The following is a 22,601-nucleotide window of genomic DNA, read 5'->3' on the forward strand; positions in this document are numbered from 1 at the left end:
ACTGCAAAGCTGTTTTTTCTCCATAGTATTTAGTAACTCTCCCTATCACTTGAGTTTTTCAGGGTGGTTTGAGTTATTTCTTTGTTTTCTGTGGCTTAGTGAAGGCAGCTTTCTCTCCTGTAGTAGCTGGAGGACCAGACTGAAGATCCAAGTGAAGCATCATTCATAGTCTGAAGAAAGAGAAGGACGACTAGCCATTAGGATTTTTGAACTGAAGAGTAAATGATGGGATTTTATATTTCTAAAATCAAATTCTGGAAACCAGCAATATCCCCCATCATCCAGGGCATTCTCAGCTACACCTCTAACTTGATTATATTAGTTTTCCAAGTGGTGCAAATAAAATTAATGGGCCTGACTTTGTTTATGGGCTGTGTCTCCGTGCAGGCACAGCCCTGGTGCAAACACTCCCATCCTGGTGTTAGCAGGCAGATGTAAACCTCTATTCCTTATGGTTCCCTTGTAGCTCTGTGCTCTGATGCAGCCCAGCATGCAGATTTTGAGTAAGGAGAGGCAATAGTTTTCAACATAAACAAGTCCACTGGGTCACATTAACCTCCTTCACTCTCTGTGTTAAATAATTAAAATAAACTAGGTAATGTTTAACTATACGTATTTAGAGGCTTACTGGAGGAGCTTATTAGTTCAATATTCTAACACAGTGTCTTAAACCTTCCCAAGCTCCAGGATCCCTGATTAAATATTTAGTGCACATTGCTGAAAAAGTCAAGATTTGCTTTATTTTTCAGAGGAAATGTCTATTCTCAAAACTTGCTCAGCCTTTAAAATACTGGCCATCTATAAATACTGCTTTTCTCAGTTGTCATTTCTTGCCACCAAGGAGTATTTTTCATTTGTACCAACCTTAATAGCTCCCCAAGAATTAATACTTGCAGGAGGCTCTGCAGTGCATCCTTGCTGTATTCTATAGAACCATCTCAAATACCTTTTTAAGCAATTCATTTGACAGCAGCTCCTTTGGATAGAAAGAAGATGTGTGTCAGCTGCTGACTGTGCTTCCGAGACATCAATATTTCTCCTCTTCTGCTTCTAAAACTGTCAAAATGAAATTAGTTAATTGGTGGGTACTTTAGTGTAGTTGCTGTGGGATAGTAATTATTGGTGACAAGAGCTGCTGGATGTGCACTAATACAGTACAGCAAAACCTAAAATTTGAAAATACAAGGCATTATCCTGCACTGCTATTATGACTAGTCATTTGCCACAGTCTGACTTGCAGAGATTCAAGTTCAAGGACTTCTTGCCAGGAGAGAGAAGATTTTGCTTTGTGCAGAGCAGAGTTTTATAAGACTTGCCACATAGCTAAGCAACAGCAGCTTAGTGGATTAAAATAGCATCAGTGATATCTCCAGTCTCTGGGGTAATGAGTTCTAAGCAAGGCAAAGACCTCCAGGAAGGGATTTTGTTTCTTGGAGTCTCTATCTGATGTTAGTGAATAATAAACAAATAACAAATTGTTTCACTGAGTCCATTCTCATTTTGCCTAATTGCCTGTCTTGGTTCAGTACTTCTGAAGACAAGACACAACCATGTTGCATTTATCTTTACACCCAGGCCTGATTGCTTACTGAAAGTTTTCTCTGCCTCTAGCCAGAAACTGGTCACTCCCTGCTCCAGGGCTGTCTTTCAGTGTTTTAGCTCATCACTTTCCACGTTGTTGTGTGGTCTGAGGTGTCAGCTGAGAGAAAAGGGTCCCTGCTCAGCCCCCATGAGAGCAGCACCTTCCAGTGTGAAGGTATCTGAGGAAACCATTTCCACAATCCTGCCAAAGCTGTTTTCCACTTCCAACAGACTCCCATAAATGCTCTGTGTGCCATGAAACGTAAAGTACCTAATAATCCACTCCTATACAGATGCTTAAAATTACTCAGAAGCTGACAAAGGATAATGTGTTGGACTGGCAGCTTGTTGGATCTCTAACACAGAATCTATTCATCCCAGTAATTGCAATCCACCTCTCATCTGGAACTCACCTGTGCTTTAAGCTGTGAATCATGACCAGTCATAGCCCTGCTCTCATAATGCTAGGAGGGAGAAATATGAGGTGAGAAACTCCTTTAGAGAGGGTTGTCCCAATTTTGACAAGATGTTTCATGCACAAATTTGTCTGTTTCTTCACTTGCAGTATTTTCAGGTTTTATGGGAGGCCTAGATTTTTTTAACAGATTTTTCTTCTCTACTGATTGGATTTTTTTTCTGAAATTTGATGGACATGTTAAAAAAATAACCAAACAAACAACAACAACAACAACAAAACTTTCTGGTTTGAACTGACAGGAATGTTAGAAGAAAGAAATCTATTCTCTCTTACCCAACTTCAGTGTTTTTTGAATAACAATATATTACTGAAGTTCCCGATAAAATGTCAATGATTTTAAACAAATGAAAGGAGAAACGAGTTATGATTTTCAAAAGACTGCACCTTTTAATCTTAGAGTGCAAAATGCATTCCTGAAGGAGGAATAATGCTGGGTTTCTTCTAGACCATTGCAAATAGGTGTCAGGTTTGTTGCCAAATAACATGTCTGATTTCATGTCTAATAGTTGGTGGAATTTAATGAGCACGAACTGAAAAGTGGAATAGTTCTCAGTAGGAAGGGAGCTGAGTTCTTTTGACACACCCTGCTGTTCACTAGCTTGTAAAAGATACCCACAGGTGGCAATTGAGTGCTCTCAGTGCCTTGCCTGTGTGAAAGAATAAATGTGAAGCCAGGGCACACTGGGAACAAATCCACCCTGGCTCACAGGCTCAATAGGTTTCAAGAGGAGTGAAAAAAGGGCAGCCTTTGTACCTAAAGGAGGGTGTTGGTGGTCTGAGATTTTTACTATTGATATTTAAGGTACTTGATATTTAAGGTAATTATACTTAAAACTTACGTAAGGGAGTGAAATTTGAAATTCAGTGGTTCAGGCCTTCAGGTGCTGCAGTCAGTTTGGAGGACACGCTTGAAACCTCCTCCAAGTTCTTTTCTGGAAATCATTTGCCAGCTGGGTCCACCAGAGCATTGTACTGTGGGCTCTGTGGAGAGAGAGCAGAGAAATCCTTGTGGGGAGAGATGAGAGAGAGAGGAGAGAGACTCATTTACAAGGGCCTGTAGTGACAAGACAAGGGGGAATGGCTTCAAACTGAAAGAGAGCAGCTTTAGGTGGGATATTGGGAAGAATTCTTAATTAGAGGGATGGTTGCCCAAAGAAGCTGTGGCTGCCCATCCCTGGAAGTGTCCAAGACCAGATTGGGGGGCTTGGAGCAATGTGGGATAGAGAAAGGAGTCCCTGCCCATGGCAGGCAGGTTGGAACTAGGTGATTTTTCATGTCCTTCTAATCTAAACCTATCTATGGTTCAATTATTTTATGATTATCACACTTTTCTTCAACTGTCCCATCCACCACCAGTGCAAAAGATTTGGCTCAGGGACTCTGTGTGGATGTTCCCTTCCTTGGAGTTGTCCTGGCACCTGGGGGAATCACACCTTTGTGATGGTTTGGTGTCCAGCTCTCATCTGCAGGATGTGTTTGAGTTAAGAGCCTCTGAGGAGCAGGTGATGCTGAAATGTGCAATTTACTCACCCCAGGTGAAACTGCAGGAGCTGGCAATGGATGTGGCTCCTGGTGCTTCCCTGCTTTTTTTAGGAAACTTGCATGGCAAACTTCCTTCAGGTAAAGTAGGACACTCGAGTGAAGTGTCAGATGTTTTTAATATCTAAAGGTCTAATTCTTGCTGGTGCTGAGCCTTGTAAACCATTGCTTTGTTTAACTTGGAGTTAAGAACACTCTATACATGGCCAGGACAAATTACGAGCACATTTAGTGCCAGTTCATCTGTCTGGTTTACTGTGTAGTTTTGAGTTGTGATTAAAGATAAATCATTATTTTGCAGTCCCACAGAACATAGGGTGCTCAGAATAGGATAGTGAGGAACCTGTTTTCTTGTTTGTAAGTGGACTCTTCTGGGATTTTGTTCTGAAGCCAGATCCCTTCTCAGCTGAGGCTACTTCCAAAGTGTACATTTATGATAACCTCAGGACATCTGCTACCGATTTCAGGACGAATTAAAATATTCTTCTAGATGTATCCTGCCTTATCACAGCCACTGATTCACAGTGGAATGTATCTTTTGCTGGATTTTCTTGTTTTAAACCCAGTAAGTTTGTTATACTCATTTTAGAATCTTTTAAGTCTTCCACATTTCTGTCTCTCTCTTAACCTTTGCCCAAAAATAAAGGGGAAATTTTTCCTTAAATTCTGTCATTTTTGCGTTCTCAGAAGCAACTTGTTGGAGACTGCAATTATAATTACTTTATATTTCACCTGTAATTCAGGAGTAAAAAGTAAATGACTTTGTTAGAAGTATTTAAACAGAAAGCTTGCAGGCACTTAATCACTTATGAAATAACAAAAGACTTTTGAAAAGCCATTTCTATTTCTGCATTGTCATGTTGAATACCGCCATGCCTGTTCCCTAACAATAAAATTTTATAATATTTGTTAAGCAAAGCTCATATTTTTTGTTAAATGCAGAAATGTAGATATTTTTACATTACAGAACTCAGGCTATTTCATTAAAGAAAAGTCATGGCACTTCAAGTGGGTGAGTTATTTTCCTTGAAAGTTCTGTTTGCCAAGGTAGAATTGAACTGGGCTAGCCAGGACTGTCAGTGTGCTGACAATTGAGTTCTCTTCAGGGAGGTGGTAGTGCAGAAACCAACCTGTAAATTACATTGTTTAATCGCCACTGGTCAGGTTTGCACGCTCTGAAGGTGGACAGTCACTATAAAGAAAGTCTTGTAATTTCTTGTGCTCGAAAGAGGCTTGCAAATAATTACGAGATGCAATCACAGAAGATCAGGAGCCTCGATGGATTAGTAAGGAGATACAAAACCTTTTACCTCAAGGCTGTTGTTCCTAAGCCAGATCTGCCTGCTGCTGTGGGCAGTGCCCTCAGACAGGTGCTTGGTTTGCAGTGGGCTGGAGCTCTCAGGGGTTGATAAATACAAATTCAGTGATGAAAAATTGCCTGGTGGTTTTCTCTCTGGCTGTCTCCTTCACTCTTATCCAGATAGGAGACTGAATTTCTGCTGCTTTCCTGGATTGTGCTGACTGAGGGAGATTGATGGGATTCTGGCCAGGTTCCTGCTGCTGGAGCTGCCTGCTGGGCAGTGATGATGCTGGACACGAGTCCTCTGGCATGGGCACTGAAGGGAGCCCAGCAGCAGGAGGCAGGACAGCAGTTCGTGTTTAAAGCAGAGGCTGCTGGAAGTTCACGTTTAAAGGCTCAAAGAACAGTGTGAGGGAGGCAGTCCAACCCCACACAGCATCCCGAGAAGCTTTGAAAATAACAGAGTTGAGTAGGTGTGAATGGAAGGGAAGTCTTTTTCCATGGGCTATCCAACAAGTGTGTGGTACAGGGCTGGGGAGCACTGGGCAGCTCATCACACAGTGGCACTGATGCAGCTCTCACTGTCTCCTGCTGCTGGGATCCACTATAGATCAAACTGACCTTTTCTTGGCTTCTCAGGACCTTCAAGCAAGGGGTCTTGCAGAGGAATGTGCCTTTATGGAACTGCTGCTGCTGCTGTAGGAACAACTATTGCAAACCATAGCTGCTTCCCAGCCTGTCCCTGCTGAGATACTGAGTTGAAGTCTCAAAAGGACACTGAATGTAATCTCACAATATCTGTAGATTTTAGAGCTATCTAATATTCTGACAATTTTTATTGCAAGGCAGTGTATGTCTTGGACCAGCAAAGCCAACCACACCGGCAGGAAGTGTTTTCTAGTAAGTTAAAGTCAACACAATTATGCGGAGGTTTTCTACCCTTAAAAATTGTGGGTTGAAATTTCTTTTTGAGACTACGATCAGAAGAAACCTATTAAAAGTTTCCCTTTTTAATATGCTGACTTCCAAGAGGAAAACCCAACTGCTTTATTTAGAGTGCCATCCTTGTGGAAAGAGTGAAACCAATGACAACTGTGCCAGGTCACCTTTAACTTTCTCAGACAGGAGATGGTGCAGCACTGCTGTTAAAGTCAATGGCTCTTGGGGGAGCCTAGGCAGCACTGCAGAAGGTAATGACATGTCCTCTCCTGCCACCTATGGCTGCTCCATTATCCTTGAAAGCAGCCATGAAATTTGCACAACTTTAACAGGAACATCTGCTTCTCTCCCTTGGTTGTTCCCGTCACATCTGCAGCGGTGGTGACAGGGCACGTGCTCCTCTTCATTCACCCTCGTTACTCTGACCTTTCCTGTGGCTCTTTTTTATGCTCTGTCTCCTTAATGACTATTCTAATTCATCTCTGCATTTGCTGATAGTCTTATTAGGCCAAGGAAAAATTCACCAGATGAGGAAGCCTGTTGTTTTCTGTGAGAATGAAACTTTGTCAAATCTGACAAGCTGGCCAGGATGCTTTCAAGGGACAATTTCACTACATTGTTTCTGCAACTTGCCCAGTTGAGACAAGTGTCCTGCTAAAAAGAGCAATCCTTCTCTTCCGTGGTGAATGAAGTAAATCCCCTTTTCAGACTTACATGCAGGATTTATTTTTTTCTGGCAAACATCTAGAAAAATATCCAAGTGTCTTCCTGCTATTTAAACATCTAATTGCTGTTGATTTCAAACAGATTTCATTGCCAATATAAGAACAGGACATTCAAAAGCCCTTGGGAATTTGAGACTTCCCCTTCCATTCTAACTCCACTGAGTTCTAATCCAAATATGCTTTGTCAAGTGTCCTGGAGCTAAGCCAGTGTCTGTCTGGTTTCCTTCAGGCACAGGGAAATGCTGTTATTGCCTCTGCTGCATCACGAAATAAATGTGCTCAGTTATTGGGGGAAAATTCCGTCTCATGGCCAAAACCCCCCTTCCAAATACAATAATCTGCATGAGTCAAGAGCTCTCTTAGTCTTTTGAGTGATGGCAGTAAGGATTGAGTTTGATTCAAGGATCAACTCTCGGAGTTTCTCCCAGAGTTGTCTCTTTCTGTCAAAGCTAAGACGGTGTAGGGGGAAGCTTTTGATGCTGCTCCAGTTTGTTCCTGTGCTACATATGACAGGATATGGTCTCTTCTGTGCCACTATAAAGTTGTGTTTTGACTTTTCACTTCAGCTGAATGGCTTAATTAAAATGGAAAATCTACCTAATCGTTGTCAAGGACTGTCAATTTTAATAAGAATGGAAGAAGGGCTGGATTCTTGGATGCTTGGAATGGGATGCTTGGAACAAAAAATAATATTTTAACTGATTGTTCTTTCATTTCTGAGAAGGGGTGTTAACACTCTGTCTTTACTGAATCAAGCAGCTTTTGTGCAGTAATTCACATTTTAATCCTCGGTGAAATATCTTTATTATTGCTAGTTGCCAAATGAAAAAAAACTAAATTTATGTAGAAGTAGCTGCACACTGACTTCAAAAACAACTTTCTGCTGCATAAAATAATAGGGTTAGTAATATAAACGGCATGGAGGAACTGCTGAGAGATCAGCACAGTTTGTGTGTTGTGGCAGCAGCCACTTGTGCATGCCCAGTTGCAGATCAGAGATCTCCACGTTTGGCTCTTTGAACTGCACCCTTCTGGGCTTTTTGGGTTACAGCCAGCGACTGGAATGTTAAAATTTTAGTCTTGCACCTTTATTCTTAGGTGAAGAAGATTAAAAAGTGAAAGTTGAGAGGCTCAAGAGAACTGCAGAATCTTGAAAAGAAAAAGAATGTTGAAGCTTTGGCAGAGAGTCATCAGGGTAAAATAGGAAATGTACAGACCCTGACAACTTCTGAATTCTGACCTTTAAAGAATTATTCTGTCATTAGCAGTGTAAGCTGGGTCAGGAGTTTAAATGTGAGAATGGTTACCGGGTTGATTCTCACTTTATTTCGTTGTGATTATTTTATTGTGTCTGTTACAGTGCAGTATGACGTGATGGGCAGTCTGCAGTAGGGTTTTTTTTTCATATAACTGACTGAAAAAAAGTCTGTTGACATTCTGGAAATTCCATTTATGCCTTGCACTTCTGGATACAGCAGTTAAAACAACTTAAGTTCAATGAACTGTTCAGCCAGGTTGGATAGAGTCTGCACATGCTGAAACCACTTAGAAGTCCTTATGGCACTCAGAGTTAAAAATGCATTTGTTCAATTTAGTTTTATGACCTGTTATTGCTTAACTGGCAGCTGCATCTTATACTTGGGCTGCTGTGAGGCTTTCCTTGTCTATACCATCAGATAAACCCAAGGTAATCATTACAGCTGTATAAAAGCTGATATAAAATGAGACAAACTTTGAAAATAATTAATCAGTGGTGATCAAGACATAGGGCTTTTCCAGGGAGTAAAGACCAGCTGAGGACCTGATGGCCTGGTGCCCAGTGCATTGCCTGATCTGATTGCTTGTAACATTCCTCAGAATTCCATTTGCCTGATTTACCCATCACAGGAAAACTTCAAACCACTTCAGCAGTGAAATCTATCACTCGATTCAGTCTTATCTGCTGGTGCTGCTTTTTGCAAAAGACAGTTCTTCCAGTGGTAACAAATGCTGCTCTGTGATTTTAATAAACACAGAGCAATTAGTGGAAAGAGGGATTCACTGCCTGTCTTTTAAATTAAGAATGTCAAACAGGACAACCAGAAGAGTTTCATAAACCACACCATTTAATGATAACAGTTATGTCTGGATCTTTGTGGACAGATTGCCAAATGAGGGTTAATTGACTAATAATTATTTATTTGCCTACCTCTAGCTGTCAAATTCAGGTGAAGTCCTGTTATTCTATAGTCCCATCAAAGTAATTTAAGGAGGGAAATATACCTTTGCATTATGAAATAAACCCCAGGAAAGCAGAATTACTTTATGCCTTGTAAATGTGAGCTGTTTTGAGCAGTGAAATGGAGTACAGTACATGTTTCCTTGGTTGCTCTCCCCAGTTTTACTGATTCTATTTGGACATGAGAATAAAGATTCATTTTTCATTTGAAATGAAGAGAATTTTTTTTCCCAAACATCTACTTTGTTTTCTGGCAGTTTCCATTTACTTAATCTGCAAAGCCTAATGACTTAGAGGACAATTAGTGTTTCTTATTCTCTAAACAAATATCATTCTTGTCTGATGAACGACCTTGAACTAGGTTAAAAATACCTCTGGTATTTAGTAGATTACAAATGTTTGTTTTACACAAGTATGCCTGAAATGATCATTAGATATTTCAGGTGATGAAGGAATGCTCAGAAAGGCACAAGGCTTAATCCTTTGAATATATTTTGTTGCATGCACGAGACAGACTTAAAAAGCTTGTTGTTTTGTTGTTGGGTTTTTTTTTCTTTTTTTTTTTAATGTCTTAAAAATTATGATACTATCAAATGAACTTCTGCCATGCCACAGATGAGTAGCAATAAGCTGCTCTGAGACAACAAGCACAGCCCTGAGACTGGGTGTGGAGAGCAGCTGCAAATGGCAGTGAGCTCCTGGTGCCTGCAAGGGCTGTGTGTTAGTGGCACCTTGGGCAGGATGGCTTCATTATTGATGTGGATGGGGCTGCTTTTCATTTGTTTGTGGCCTCAAATACGCTATTTTTTCTTTCCTGTGGCAAGAACAACCCTGTTTTAAGAGGAAATCAGCTCTCACACTTGAGGCAGAAAATTTAATTTTTGCTTACAAAGTGGTGAGTAACCATAAGGCTGGCCTGCATGGATATGTGTGTACCTGCTTTCTTCAGGCAAGCAGAAGTCTCTCCAGGGAACTGGTTTCATTCTCTTCCCTTTCTCTCATGATAAATTTGTGAAGGAAAGAACAAATGAGAGAAAAATAGAGGTCCGTGTGTAATAGCAGGAGTGAGTGTTAATGGGACACTGGGAAATACTCTATATTAGAGAGCACAATGTTGCTCATTTGCTACAAGTTATGATTGAAAACCAAATCTTTCCTTTGCATTTTCTCCTCTGCCTCACCTAAAATAGCCCCACAGCAGGAAGCTCCCCATAGGAAATTATTAACACTGCTTTGCTCTGAGGTGCCCTGCGAGGTTTTGTGCTCTTGGATTTTGTCCGCACAAGTGATTGTGTGTGCTTGAACCAGGATGAATATTGGTGCCCAGCTGAAAGGCAGCAGTCCTCATTGATCGACCCCAATGAGCGCCCCAGGAGATAGAGACACTCATGTCTTAATTTGTTTTTGCTTCCAGGTCACCCTTCCTCCATCCACCTTTCCCTTTGCAGCAGTTTTTCCCTCCTCCTCCTCCCCCTTCATTTCCAGCACCTTCTCAGCTGTGTTGATTTATCGACCACTCAGATTTAATGCTCCGTGCCTTGGAGAAGTCTCTGTGCTTGTGTCTGATCTGAGGTCACCCGTGCTACTTATTCCAGGGGACTTTAATCTCCATATGGATGTGACCTGTGACACTCAGTGCAGAATTCACTGTGCTACATGATTCTCTCCAGCTGTGTCAGCAGGTTCTCCACCTGCTCTGAAGGGTTATGATTTCATTAACTCCGTGGGTCTCATTATCAGGGTTTGAGGGCACTCACCTATTTTCAAATATAGAGGTACACCTACTGTACCCCTGGTGTTCCTCTCTATTTAGTTGCTTGTTTTGAGAGTTTTTTTTTTTTTTTTTACCCCACGTGTCACCTCTCACCTGAAACAAGTTAAAGTGGTTCAAGGCTGGTTCCCTGATTCCCCAGTGAAAATCTTGATTGTGATTTTGCACATACCACACTGCTGGTTTCCACAAGGAAAAAAAGCACGAATATCTTGATGGGAACAAAATCTGGAACTTTATAAGTTGTGAGAAAAGCTCTTTGGTTTGAAACCTGCACATTCTGAAAGCTCCAACTTCTATTCCTACATGTGGAAAAGGGTTGTATCTTTGCTTGCTTTTTCCTTACTGATGTTAGCTCTAAAAATCACAATCCTGCAGTGTATTTGAAGATTGTAAGAGTAGTGGTTAGCAAACAGGATTCCTTTTTCCCTTTTTGTTTGTTTTTGTTTGATTTTTTTTTGGTGTGTGTGTTACATCTTACTTTTCCTACTATCATGGGCAGGTGATTATGCGAAGATATTTCTTGTCTATTTATCCTAGAACAGCTGAACTGGGCTTTTGTGGCAGTTCTGGACTATGTCTGAGCACTCCCTTACTGCCCATAAGTGAAAAGGTTGAACTTTAAAAGTGGAACTGGCCTGATTTGTGTATTCAGAGGCAATTTCTGAGAAAGTGTGTGTGTATACATAAACTGTATATCCTTGAAGGAGGAGAGCATTTAAGACTGAACCTTGAGACATGAATGTGAAATTACAAAAAAAATCCAGTAGTGATGGAATGATAGTAGAGAAAAAGCTCTGCTATTCTCAACCTCTAACATGGTGTGTAAATTTTACTTTCCAAGTGACTTCTATCTTTTTGAGAAGACTTGTCATCTTTAGAAATACCCCTTTTGCCCCCCAAAAAACCTGCCTTGTGAGCTGGATTGGTTTTTGTAAATATGTTTGGTGAAGAATACAAAAAATAGCCAGCGTTATTTCCTCTAATATTTGTGTTTTTCTAACAATATTTGCCTTCTGGTGTGTGCTTCCTATGCTCATGTGCTTGAAAGCAAAAGCCAGCATGAGATGAAGGCAGATGATGAACTGGCATCAAGCTTCTTAAAGTGCTTTCCTCTTCCAAACAGCATCAGTGCTGACTTCTAAACCCATTTGTTTCTCTTAATGCTGTCTGCAATATTTAGCTCCATAGCTGTTCATCCTCCTATTGACATCCATCCTCTTACCCATTAAATAAATGATGCAGTGGATTTTGTGCAGACCAAGCTTGCTGGTTTGGAGGCTTTTCTGAGGAATGTGCTGAGCTGGGCTCATCCTACTCCAGGTTTGCTCTCCACTGCAGAGTAACTCTCCTCGTCAGAGGTGGCAGATTATGGAACAGAGATAAAACTCCCTTTAAATTGTCTTTTTCTCATGTTTCTTAGCCAAGAAATTAGAAAGAAGAGGTGGTTGTTCAGGATTTCTGGTAGAGGCGTGCTGCCTGCATGTATATTGCATTGAGACAGCACTCACTCCCTGGGAGTGATCAGAATTAGTCACAGAGATGAAATGGATGTGGACAGAATTGGTTAGCAACCTTCTGAAAGCCTCTTTCTTTCTTTGATAAGTCCTTGTGGTTTTGAAGTGCATCACTACCATGTTTGATATTTTATTAACAATAATTGTATTTCACTCTTTTCTTTGGAGCATTTCAAAGAGTTTTAGAAGTATTAATTGAGTATATGCCCTCTGACTTCTCTGAAGAAAGTGAAAATAAGGTCTTGTCAATATGTTTGTTGAAAGAAAGCATAAAGAATAATACAGAGAATATTAAGAACACCACTGAGAATAAACAGTTCAGTAGTGATTATGGAATCAACTCTACTCACAACACTTGTGCTGATTTATAATGTCCAAGCCTAATGACTTCCTGGTTTGTGCTTTCTTGTTCTTCAGAGATGATGTCTGTGCTCTCTGCAGTCCTGAGGGTTTGTCTTGCAGCTCTACACAGCACCTTCTTCTGGGATAAAAATCCTACAAGTGGCAAATAAATGGACACAGAACCTTCATGTGGCCACTTCTTGAGGTCATTTGGGTTCATTGTAGACCTGGGCAGCTGAGGGCTGTTGTTACCTGTAGGTGTCTCATTATGGAAGGCAGCAACATTGATAGCAGGGAGTATCCTGGGGGTTGCCTCCTTTAGGGGGCCCTGTCCCACTGTGCCCTACTCTGGGAGACACGAAAGTGTCCTCAGTGAGCCAGAACAGCACTGGGGTTTCTGGGGAAGCAGAGCTGTGAAGAAATTAGGATATGGATAACAGCACAAGCCAAGCTCCTGATTAGAGGAAACAGAGAGCTACATGGTTTTCAGCACTCATCACTGTCCACCACCGTGCCTGGCTGGCCCATGTTCTCTCCTCAATACAGAAGCTGCTCTGTCACAGAGACTGTTATGTGGTGGTGCTGCTGACAAAAGGTTTCTCCCTCTGGTGAGTTTTTATTTAAAAGGGAAAATGTAGCTGAATCTCAACTGCAAACACCGACAGCCCTTAAGTTGCAGATCTGAATAGGTTTACAGGGGATGAGCTATGAATTTACGGGCTTTGCTTCCCATAGCTTTTCTCCCTCTTTCTCACTGCGTTTCTCCCTGAAATGGCTTTCCTGATGTGTCCAGCATAGAATTCACTTACTGTGATCTTCACATTTAAAAACTCTTCAGTCCCTGCTCCTCTAATGACTTGGCTTCCGGAGAATCCATCGATTAAAATATTTTAAGCTGTTTCTTGAGTGTTTCTGTCAGTGTAATCTCAGCTGCATGTTAAGTGTGCTTTAAACCTGAGATGAAGGTTTATTTAGTGCAAGATGAATGTTAATACACACAGGAGAGAATCCTTATATTCCTCCTTTTTGCTGGGCACCTGAATGCAGCTACAACAGTTTTCAGTAGATCTAGGGAGGAACAGATTGAGTTCGGGCTGGCTAAGGTTTTCTGTGAGTTTCCTTACATGTGAAAGCCACTCTGCAAATGAGTTATCCTCTAGATTTCTGAACACTGGCAAAAACAGGACCGAAAGGCACCATGTTAACCCTCAGCATTTGTTTCAGCACCTGCTCACAGATGTGTCTGAATATTAAGGAGAAATTCATATGGTGCTCAACAGCATAAAAAGTGTCAGGATGTGTGTGAACAAGCAGGAGGAAATATCGATGTGAGCATGTAGGAGGGAAAGACTATTACAAGGGCAATCCAATTAATGCAAATGATCCATGCAGATGTCTGTGGCTTTTTAGTGCCTCCGCTGCTGTGCTCCATAAGAGCTGTGCATCAGGGATGAGGAGGGGAGTGCTGCCTTCCCTCCTGTGGCAGTGGTGATTTCAATCACCTAGGCATCCCACTCCTCTCAAGGGATGAGGAGGGGACACCTCCTGACGTTGTTGTACACTACAATGACATAGACTTTGACTTTAGAAGGTTGAAAATGACTTTTTTATTTTTGGGATGTGGTGGGTTTTTTTTATACTTTTATACACAGACCAATTTGATTGGTGACAAGAAGACAAACTTCTTCAACCACATTGGTCAGGCCAGAAGGACATCAAGACGAAGTCTCTCCTAGGAAAAGGAATGAAAACAAAGTATAGTTTACCAAAACACTTTTCTTGTTTACAGAAAACTCTTTGGGAAAAGAATTTCAGAAAACCAAAACATCTCAGGCACGAAACCAGGGCTACATCCTTCCCTTACCTGGTCGTGGGGCTGCCAAACAGGAATGTGACAGAAAAACAGCTCCTGCACCAAGGGCTGCTTTCAGGAGGAAACTTAATCTCACCTTCTGCAAACAGCAGTGTGTGTTGACTCCTGGCACTCCAGGGCAGCACTGTCACTGCTTTAAAAGTCAAACAAGATAATTGAAAGGGAGCCCCAGGTTTTTGGGGCTGTATGCTCAGGGCCAGTGTGTTTGATTGCCTTTGGTATTGGCTTAACAGGACTGTTCACCTAAAGGAAGCAGGATTTGAGCTGGAAAATAGACATCCTTGCAGCTACATATTGATCCTTGGAGCTGGATCTTGTCCATCCTTATAGAAAAAGGTTTTCTTCTGGAAAAAAGGTTTCTTCTCTTACCTCAGCATCTGATGTCTGGTGAATAGTGACTTTGATTAAGGACAAGACCTGGCCGCTTGGTCTTTAAGATGAGATACATGGCAAACAAAAACATATGGCTTGAGCAGCTCAAAATTTTTGCTTTTTATTGCTTCCCTTACAAAATCTTATTTTCAAGAGACAAATCAGGCTCTGACCTTGCTCTCCTGAAGTGAAGAGAAACTTTGCTGTTGATTCCAATGAATGCAACCACATGGGCAGTGTAGGAAACCAATGGACATTTTCCTCTTTATTCCAAAGAGTTTTAATTCAGGCTGTAGCACTAATAAACAGATAATTATATAAATACTGAATTATATAATAATAAATTAGCAACCTCTCTTAAGTTAACAATCTCATTTCACAAAATCTTTCCTGTCAGAACTTGTGCCACCTTTTCTCCAAGCATCGTCATGTCAGGTATTTTGAGGAACAATACTTCGGAAGATGTGGCAAATTTACTTTCTCTTTTGTGTGTTTGTTTTCCATATTGACTTACAGAAAAGCTGCTGTCCTCCTGACTAGTAGCTGCTTATTATTATGTGGGTTAGATACTTGCATGGAAAGTCAGAGTCTGCCAATAAACTTATTACAGTGGCTCTGAAAGGTACTTTTATGTTATCTTCAGCATTTTGCCAACTTGCTGTAAAATACCTTATGCATTTTTCTACTGTAGCACATTTTGCTTAAAAGTAGTGTAGCTTTGTCCTCAGGGAAAAAAAGAGAAAAAAACTCCCAAAAATCTCTGTATATATAATTTTTTTAAAAGTTGAGTGCTCAAGTAGAACACTACATTTCCACTTCAAGATTGAATATGCATAGTTTCTTGTCCATTGAGGTTGTTATGAATACAAATTTGGCAACAAAATTCAGGCATCCAAGTGTTTTTTCACGAGTATTTCAGCTGTGCTTGAAATACTTGTGAAACCAAAACAGCAAGGAACACTGCCAAGTCAACTTTTAAAAAAAGTTATATGTATGTATTTAATACTGGTGTTTTTTAAAGAAGCCCCATAAAAGCCTAAATTGCATTGCTAACTCTTTTTGAAAGTTAAGATTTCGCACCTAATCAAGTCATAACATTTTCTGCGCAACAATCACAGGGATCTTAATCCCTCAGTAAAATTTGGTTTGTAAAGGTGTGCCCTATGCCAATTAGCAGCAGATACTGTAAAAAAAAAAAAAAAAAAAAACAAAAACCCAAACCAACCCAAAATATCCAAACAAAAACCTCCAAAGAGGACAAACACGGAGTGAGGAAGAGAGCAGGGTAATTCTCAGGTTTGCTGCTTGGAGGACTGTCTGTTCATGGAGAGTTCTCTCCCTTCCCTCTACCTCTCTTTATTCTCTGTGCCTTTGATAGGAGCCACACCTACACCGATATCTGTCTCTCTTCTGACACTTTGTGCTGCTTTGATGGTGACTATTTTTATTATCCTCAGTGTTGTCTCTCTGTCTCGCTCTCTTATGAAATAACACCCTGCTCTGTAGTGCTGTTAATTTACAAGGTGCTTTACAAACACAGATAAGAGCCATCCAAGGCTCTACTCTAAATAAGACAGACATATGCAAGATGAAGCACTTGAAAGCTGTTCAGGAAAGTGAGGACATGGAAATGATTCATGCAAGGAGCTGAGGGGCTTGTGGAGTTTCTGAGAGAAGGTTTAGGCAAGGTGGAGAGGAGTTTGTCAGTGCAGCAAAGTGATCAGCTGCAAGGAGCAGTGAGGTGAGATGTGAAGGCAAGAGCAAGGAAGAGGAAAGGGAGGGGAAAAATAAACTTGGAGAAAGAAATAGGAGACAGTGAATCATGAGAAAAGCAGGAGGACAGAATATTTATCAGAGGTTTGTCCAGAATGGTCTGGGAGGGAACTGAAAAAATACATACAGTTTGGGTGGTTGTTCTTTTTTTTTTTTTTGTTTTGTTTTGTTTTGTTTTGTTTTTTGGGCAGAAACTTGACTGCCTTAACAACTTTACAGCCTACCTTGTTCTCAGCCTGTCTGTGATGACAAGCATAGCAAGCAGTGCTTAGGTGTTCATGTCTTAAAAAGTTTCCCTACCATTTAAGATGTCTCTCTTCTACTAAATATTATCTTATCCATTGTGTCCGTTTATGAAGGGAAAGAAATAAATAAAAATCCTGATGGATGTCAGGAAGGCAAAGGAAGAGGGGCGTTTTCTTTCTTTTGCCTTCTTCATCTAACTGAAACTCCAACCTGCTCTTCCCCTATGGTTTTGTAAGGGTGAAGGAAGATAGACTGGAAAACTGACTTAAAACCCTAATTTTATAAGAAAGACTAGCATATAAACTCAGGGAATGAGCCAGATCCTACAAGACACTTTCCTTCTTTGCATTCCTGGGATTCACCAGCAGGTGCTGGGGAGATTCAGTATCCTGGGCTGCACAACCTCCTCCTCCTTAAGGCACTGTTATAAATGCATATTATAAAGTTGGCTTTTTTGCAAATATTAAAATGAATACTATATGTATAATTGTATTTATTTTATTAATAGAGTTTAGAAAAGTAACAAATGTATTTTCTAATTGTGACATAGTGTTAATAGTAAAAAGACCAGGTGTTTTCTCTTTGTAATACCTAAACTGACCAAACCAGAACATACAGAGAGATCCTTCTACCTTCCTGAAATTGGTAAGATTGAGACAGCAGTGAAACAAGGGCTACAAGAGAGAGTCACTGATCTTCTGATATCAGAAGAGCTACCAGGCACCAACTAGAACTTTTATCTAATAAATGATAATGGGGCAAGTTTCGAAGGAAGGGGGGGGCCAAAAACTAAAAAGACATCTGGACTCAATGTTTGAGAAGATGCATATGTAAAAGGTTAAACCTTAAAAACAAGGCTTTTGAAGGAGTGAGGGTGCTTTTCTGATGAGGCACCCTCTGCCGAGACACCTTTCCCATCTCCTGAATTGTCTATTTTGATTTTTTTATTAAACTTATAAATTTTTCTAAGCCAGCTAAGCTGGTTTTCCACAGCACTGACGTGTTTCTTTCTCTCCTCACCTCTGGCACGACGAAGGCCAGCACCAAGTGAAGCAAGGCACGTGTGAAGTGGTGGCCGTGCACAGGTGCTGCAACAAGAACCGCATCGAGGAGCGCTCGCAGACCGTGAAGTGCTCCTGCTTCCCGGGGCAGGTGGCCGGGACCACACGGGCTCAGCCCTCCTGTGTGGAAGGTGAGAGCCTCTGCTCACTCCTGCTTGAGATTATTCCAGTTTATTCTCCTTGATGTCTGACTTCCCGCTGCCTCAAAGAGCGTAATCCTTCCTTTTGTTAATTTTTTTTGGGGAAACGTCTCTGCGCGTTGATGATAATGAGCCTGTGCATAAATCTCGGTGTAATTAATCCTCTTAATGTATGTGCTGGCCCATTTCAGGTCTGTGCCAGTAAAAGTTCTTATTTTTTTTTTTTTCCCACACAAGAATTCTCCACTAAAGCTAGTTTGGAAACAGCATAAGCCAGGAAATTCAAGATTATGTTATTAACTCTTCCAGATGTTTTAAGACTTAGTGGCTTGGCTAAAAATTCACTGGTTAAAAAATGCAGCCCTAAGACTGGGAATGCAGCTGGTGCTGGGACATCTGATATGGAGAGCTTTTCTCTAGATCAGTATTCCCATTTAAAATGCTTATTTTTTGTAGAGGCTGCTGCTCTGTTAAGTTAATAGATCTACTTCATGATAGACTTTTTTAATCTTAAAGGTACCAAAATGCCTCATTTAATTAATTGATAAACAAGATCCTGTTTTCATTCTTTTACACATAAAATTGCAACCTGTTCACTTACATATAAAACAAAAAGCTTCAAAGTCCAATTCTAATCTAATATTCAGAAATATTCAGTGTCAGACATAAACTCTAAATACACATGAATCTGTTGTTTGAGGGTTTTTTTACCTAATATGAAGCTGCCAAAACAGATATTTTAAAAAGTCAATATTTAAAAAAATTTTAGATGCCTAGTGTTTTTTTTTTTTTTTTTTTTTTTTTTGTTGTTTTTTTTTTTTTTTTTTTTGTTATTCAGCAATGCAGCTAGGTTTAATTGTGCATTTTCTTAGGGAGTTTTCTTGTTACATTAGAAGTGCCTTCTGCATTTTTAAGTGACACATCAAATAGCTGAATACTTTTACATTTAACAGATAATAGAAGTCAGGCATTATTTTAAATTCATTTTAAGACTGCAAACTTGACACTGCCATTCTGTGGCAGAAATACATAAATACTGCAAAAGCTTGATTCAGTCAACAGTTGCTGAAGGACTTGAATAGTTGGGTTTTTTCTTCAAGTATAGTTGTAGTTAAATGCATTAACTGTAACTCTCTTTCCTTAGCATCAAGATTAGATGTGGTTTTTTCCCACTCTACACATAAGCTTCAGTAGACTCATACATTGAGAAAACAAGAAGCTGGGTCTTGAATTTGCATATTGCAGGCTGATACAGACATTTAAGGTCTTTGTCCAGCACCTTTGCCCTGAATGCAGGCTTGTTTAATTTGCCTCTAATTTGTTTAAAGGGAAAAATATACCCAAAGCATACAGTTACTTTTCCAAAAAAACCCACCCAAACCAAACCAAAAGAAAAAAACCCCAAACAACCCCCCCAACAAACAAACCACCAAACAAACAAACAAAAAACAAACAAACAAAAACCAAACCAAATAAAGAAAAAAAAAAACCCAAAGCATAATAAAGCAATAAAGAAAATGGAACATTTTAAAGATAAGGAGAGATTTAAAAGAAGATTTTAAAGATTAAAAAAAAGAAAGCAAAGCAATTTGCTTGTAGCTGCTTTTTTATTTTCATTGAACTTCAGACCTTATGCAGCAGTGGTGATCATTTTCATTAGGGCAGCAATTCTCACTGCTGTGGTTGGTACCTGGTGTTCCCACCTCAGATTACCCAGCTCTACTTGTCCCAGCAGAGTTGTGGGTTGGCATTCCTCATTCCCTCTCCTCCAGGAAGGATCATGGTGCCTCTTTCCACCCCACACCCCTTGTTTTGTCTGGTTTTCTCTGTGCCAGGAGCCCTGTTGGGTGCTGCCCTCTTCTCTGGGTGTTTTTCACTCCATCCTCACTGACCTTATCAGAAATTATTTCTCACCTCCCAGGAAGCACAGTCGGGATCCACCTGTTTTGGGTGGAACCTGATGTCCACAATCAATCATATAAAAGCAAATGATCTGACACCCAAATGACTGATGGAAGTTCATACATTTATTTGTAATGTTGTAAGGCTGAAAGATTAGTTTATAAAAGCCAAAGCAGTGTTCCAGAAGTTAATTTTTTCATAATGCTTTTCAGTAAAAGTGCAAAACAAAAGTAATTGGATGAGCATTTCGCCAATATCCTGATGTCAGCTTGCCTGCTTGACACCCTAATTTAAAGGTTGCAGAAGAACAAATATGTCTTGAAATTAAAAGGGGAAAAAAAGTGCTTTACAAGAAGTGAACTCCATTATTTTTGTTCCTCTCTTCTGAATGCGCTATCTTTTAAGACATGTGATTCAATAGTTTGTGCACACAGTAGCATAATGACTAGCTGAATCAGCATTTTAAGCCATACTTTATTTTGAAATTCAATATCGATTATGTAGGATTGTGTACTGATACATTTCATAATGATTTTCTGGGATTTGATGAACGCCATGAACAATGCAAAACTGAGAAATGCATGCAGGTGTTTGTGCTGTTGTTAACAGCAGGTTTATGAAGCCATGACTACATTTCTAAAAGTAATAGGTATGGTCTTAATAGAAATTGGCTTAAGGGTAGAAAATTAATAAATCTGTCCAGTTAAGGTGTATAACTGTGGCCTTCCAAAACATATTGCAAAAGTGGCAGTGTGACTGCAAGTAGATTTTTAGTTGATACTCTAGTGCTTTCCAGAGGTTTCCCCACTCTTACTAGCAGTATTTGCTGACAGACCTCAGGGTTTACATCTCTGTGCAATTCTATTTTCTCACCCAGTGAAGAAGAAGAAACTGGCATTTCTCTGTCCAGTCTCCCATATGAATATATGGTTAAACAAGAAGCCTCAGCTTCATTCCCCCTTACAGCAGGTACTTGGCTGAAGCATGCAAATGAAGGAGACAAGTTGTTTTTGTAGTCAGTAGAGAAGGAAAGGCACTTCCAGAGGTCAGTTTAAATGTTGGAGTCAGTCTCTGGTGGTGCTTGCCTCTTCACCATTTGCATATGGCATTTACCCTTCTGAGGGCTGGTGGAGTGTTTAGCCACTTTTTTCCCTCCATGTAATTCACTGTTAAACCAGTAATTGTTGTCTCTACCTTTTGAAATCAACCAATTGAACATGTCACACACAACCTCCCTGCAAACAAACAACAGTGATAAAAAAGATATTTCTTCTCCTTCCTGCTTCTTTTTTTCCAGCTTCCATTGTCCTGCAGAAGTGGTGGTGTCACATGAACCCTTGTTTGGATGGAGAGGACTGTAAAGTGCTACCAGACTATTCAGGTTGGTCTTGCAGCAGTGGAAATAAAGTCAAAACCACAAAGGCAAGTACAGAGATCACCTATATTTAAAGGTGCCAGTCTGCTGACTGCCCTTACTGCATTGTGTATGTTGGTGTGAGCACCAGTCTTGGCCTTCTCAAAGTTCTGGAAAGCTGTGATTAATGTAGTTGCTCTCAGAGATGGAATATTAGGTCAGAACTGCCCCTTCACTCCTGCAGTCAAACTGAAAATGGTCCTGATTCAGTCTTCAGTGAGCCAAAAAAATTATTTTGTTGTGCTCAGTGCTAGAGGGATAATCATGTCCAGAACCAATTCTTCAATTTGCAGACTGAGTACAGGGATCCAAAATCTTTACCAGTGTCACATAAAGTTAGATTCCTGTGCTGGACAGCCTTTTGAAAGTACCACTCTGGGTTGGGAGTTGTTGGGAACCTACACTGATGCCACTGTGCCACTGACACCACTGGAAAAGTTGGTTCAGAATTTTTTAATTCCGACCACCCTGTAGCTGGCCTGATTTTTATTTTTTTTTAAACCAAACCTTTGCTATGTCATCTTATTTCTTAATTAAAGGAGAGAAAATATATCCTCTGTCTGCTTGGCAATTTAAAATGAGTTGAGTGCATTGAAGTTCAACAAGTCACAGCAAACTGCGTGCCTAAATATCATAAACCAGGAGTCTTTAGCAGGCAATAGCAAGGGGAGACATATGCTCAGCTTTTCCCTTTACAGCCTCCTCTAGCTGGGAAAGAATGTTGTTCATTAGGTTACAGCCTGAGTTAATAAGCAATACTGTCACCAAATGTTGTTCAGTAAGGGCTGTTCTGAGGAGTGGAAGCTGCACTAATTTCTGGATGGGTGAGAGGAAATTGGATGTTTTGGGCAGCTGTGGTGGTCTGTAGACATTGCACAGTGGCACAGAGGAGTTGGAGCTAGAAGACCTTCAAGAACCTTTTCAAGCAAACCTTTCATGATTCCATGGCCAGTGTTATTTACCAAATGCCGAAGATGTGTTCTGTAGAGTGCCTGGGTCCTGCTGTCCTCCTGTGGTGGACACTACACCTGGAAATTGGCCTGAAGACTCTACAATCAATGTGATACTGGGGCTCAGTTATTGCAAGATAAAGGTTACCCTCAGCCTTCCAGTTTTTTCCCAGTTCTGATTTTTAACTACTCCTTTGTAGATAAGGAGTAGCATTGTAGCCTCACACTGCAGGGTGAGACTGGTGAATTAGGAGTTCTAGATATTGTACAAGACAACTTCATCTCTGGACATACTAGAAAAGAGATGAATTTATATCAGAAGACCTTATTGGAGAAGAGTGAGTCTGGTTAATTAGCCGTGGAATGAGGGTTAATTATCCTTGATGCCTTCACAGATACTCGAGGGGTGAGGGGCAGAACAAACACTTTTATGCATTGGTAACTGAAGGCCTGAGGTGTC

At 40.5% G+C, this 22,601-nt stretch overlaps 1 protein-coding gene and 1 long non-coding RNA gene across 2 annotated transcripts in view; one reads left to right on the forward strand and one right to left on the reverse strand.

Annotated features, from left to right (window-relative positions):
- The window catches only part of LOC136366158 (chemokine-like protein TAFA-4), a 41,537-nt gene extending 20,311 nt beyond the window's left edge, over positions 1-21,226 (forward strand). Inside the window, exons 3-4 of the mRNA XM_066327067.1 lie at positions 17,711-17,866; positions 21,075-21,226. Of these exons, the coding sequence (XP_066183164.1) occupies positions 17,711-17,866; positions 21,075-21,226 (308 nt within the window). The remainder of the gene's footprint in view (positions 1-17,710; positions 17,867-21,074) is intronic.
- LOC136366265 (uncharacterized) overlaps positions 1-22,601 on the reverse strand; it is a 302,489-nt gene that overhangs the window by 162,318 nt on the left and 117,570 nt on the right. The gene's annotated exons all lie outside the window — the stretch shown is intronic.

The sequence above is a fragment of the Sylvia atricapilla genome, chromosome 11 (genome assembly GCF_009819655.1).
Source record: "Sylvia atricapilla isolate bSylAtr1 chromosome 11, bSylAtr1.pri, whole genome shotgun sequence".
Taxonomy (NCBI): Eukaryota; Metazoa; Chordata; class Aves; order Passeriformes; family Sylviidae; genus Sylvia; species Sylvia atricapilla.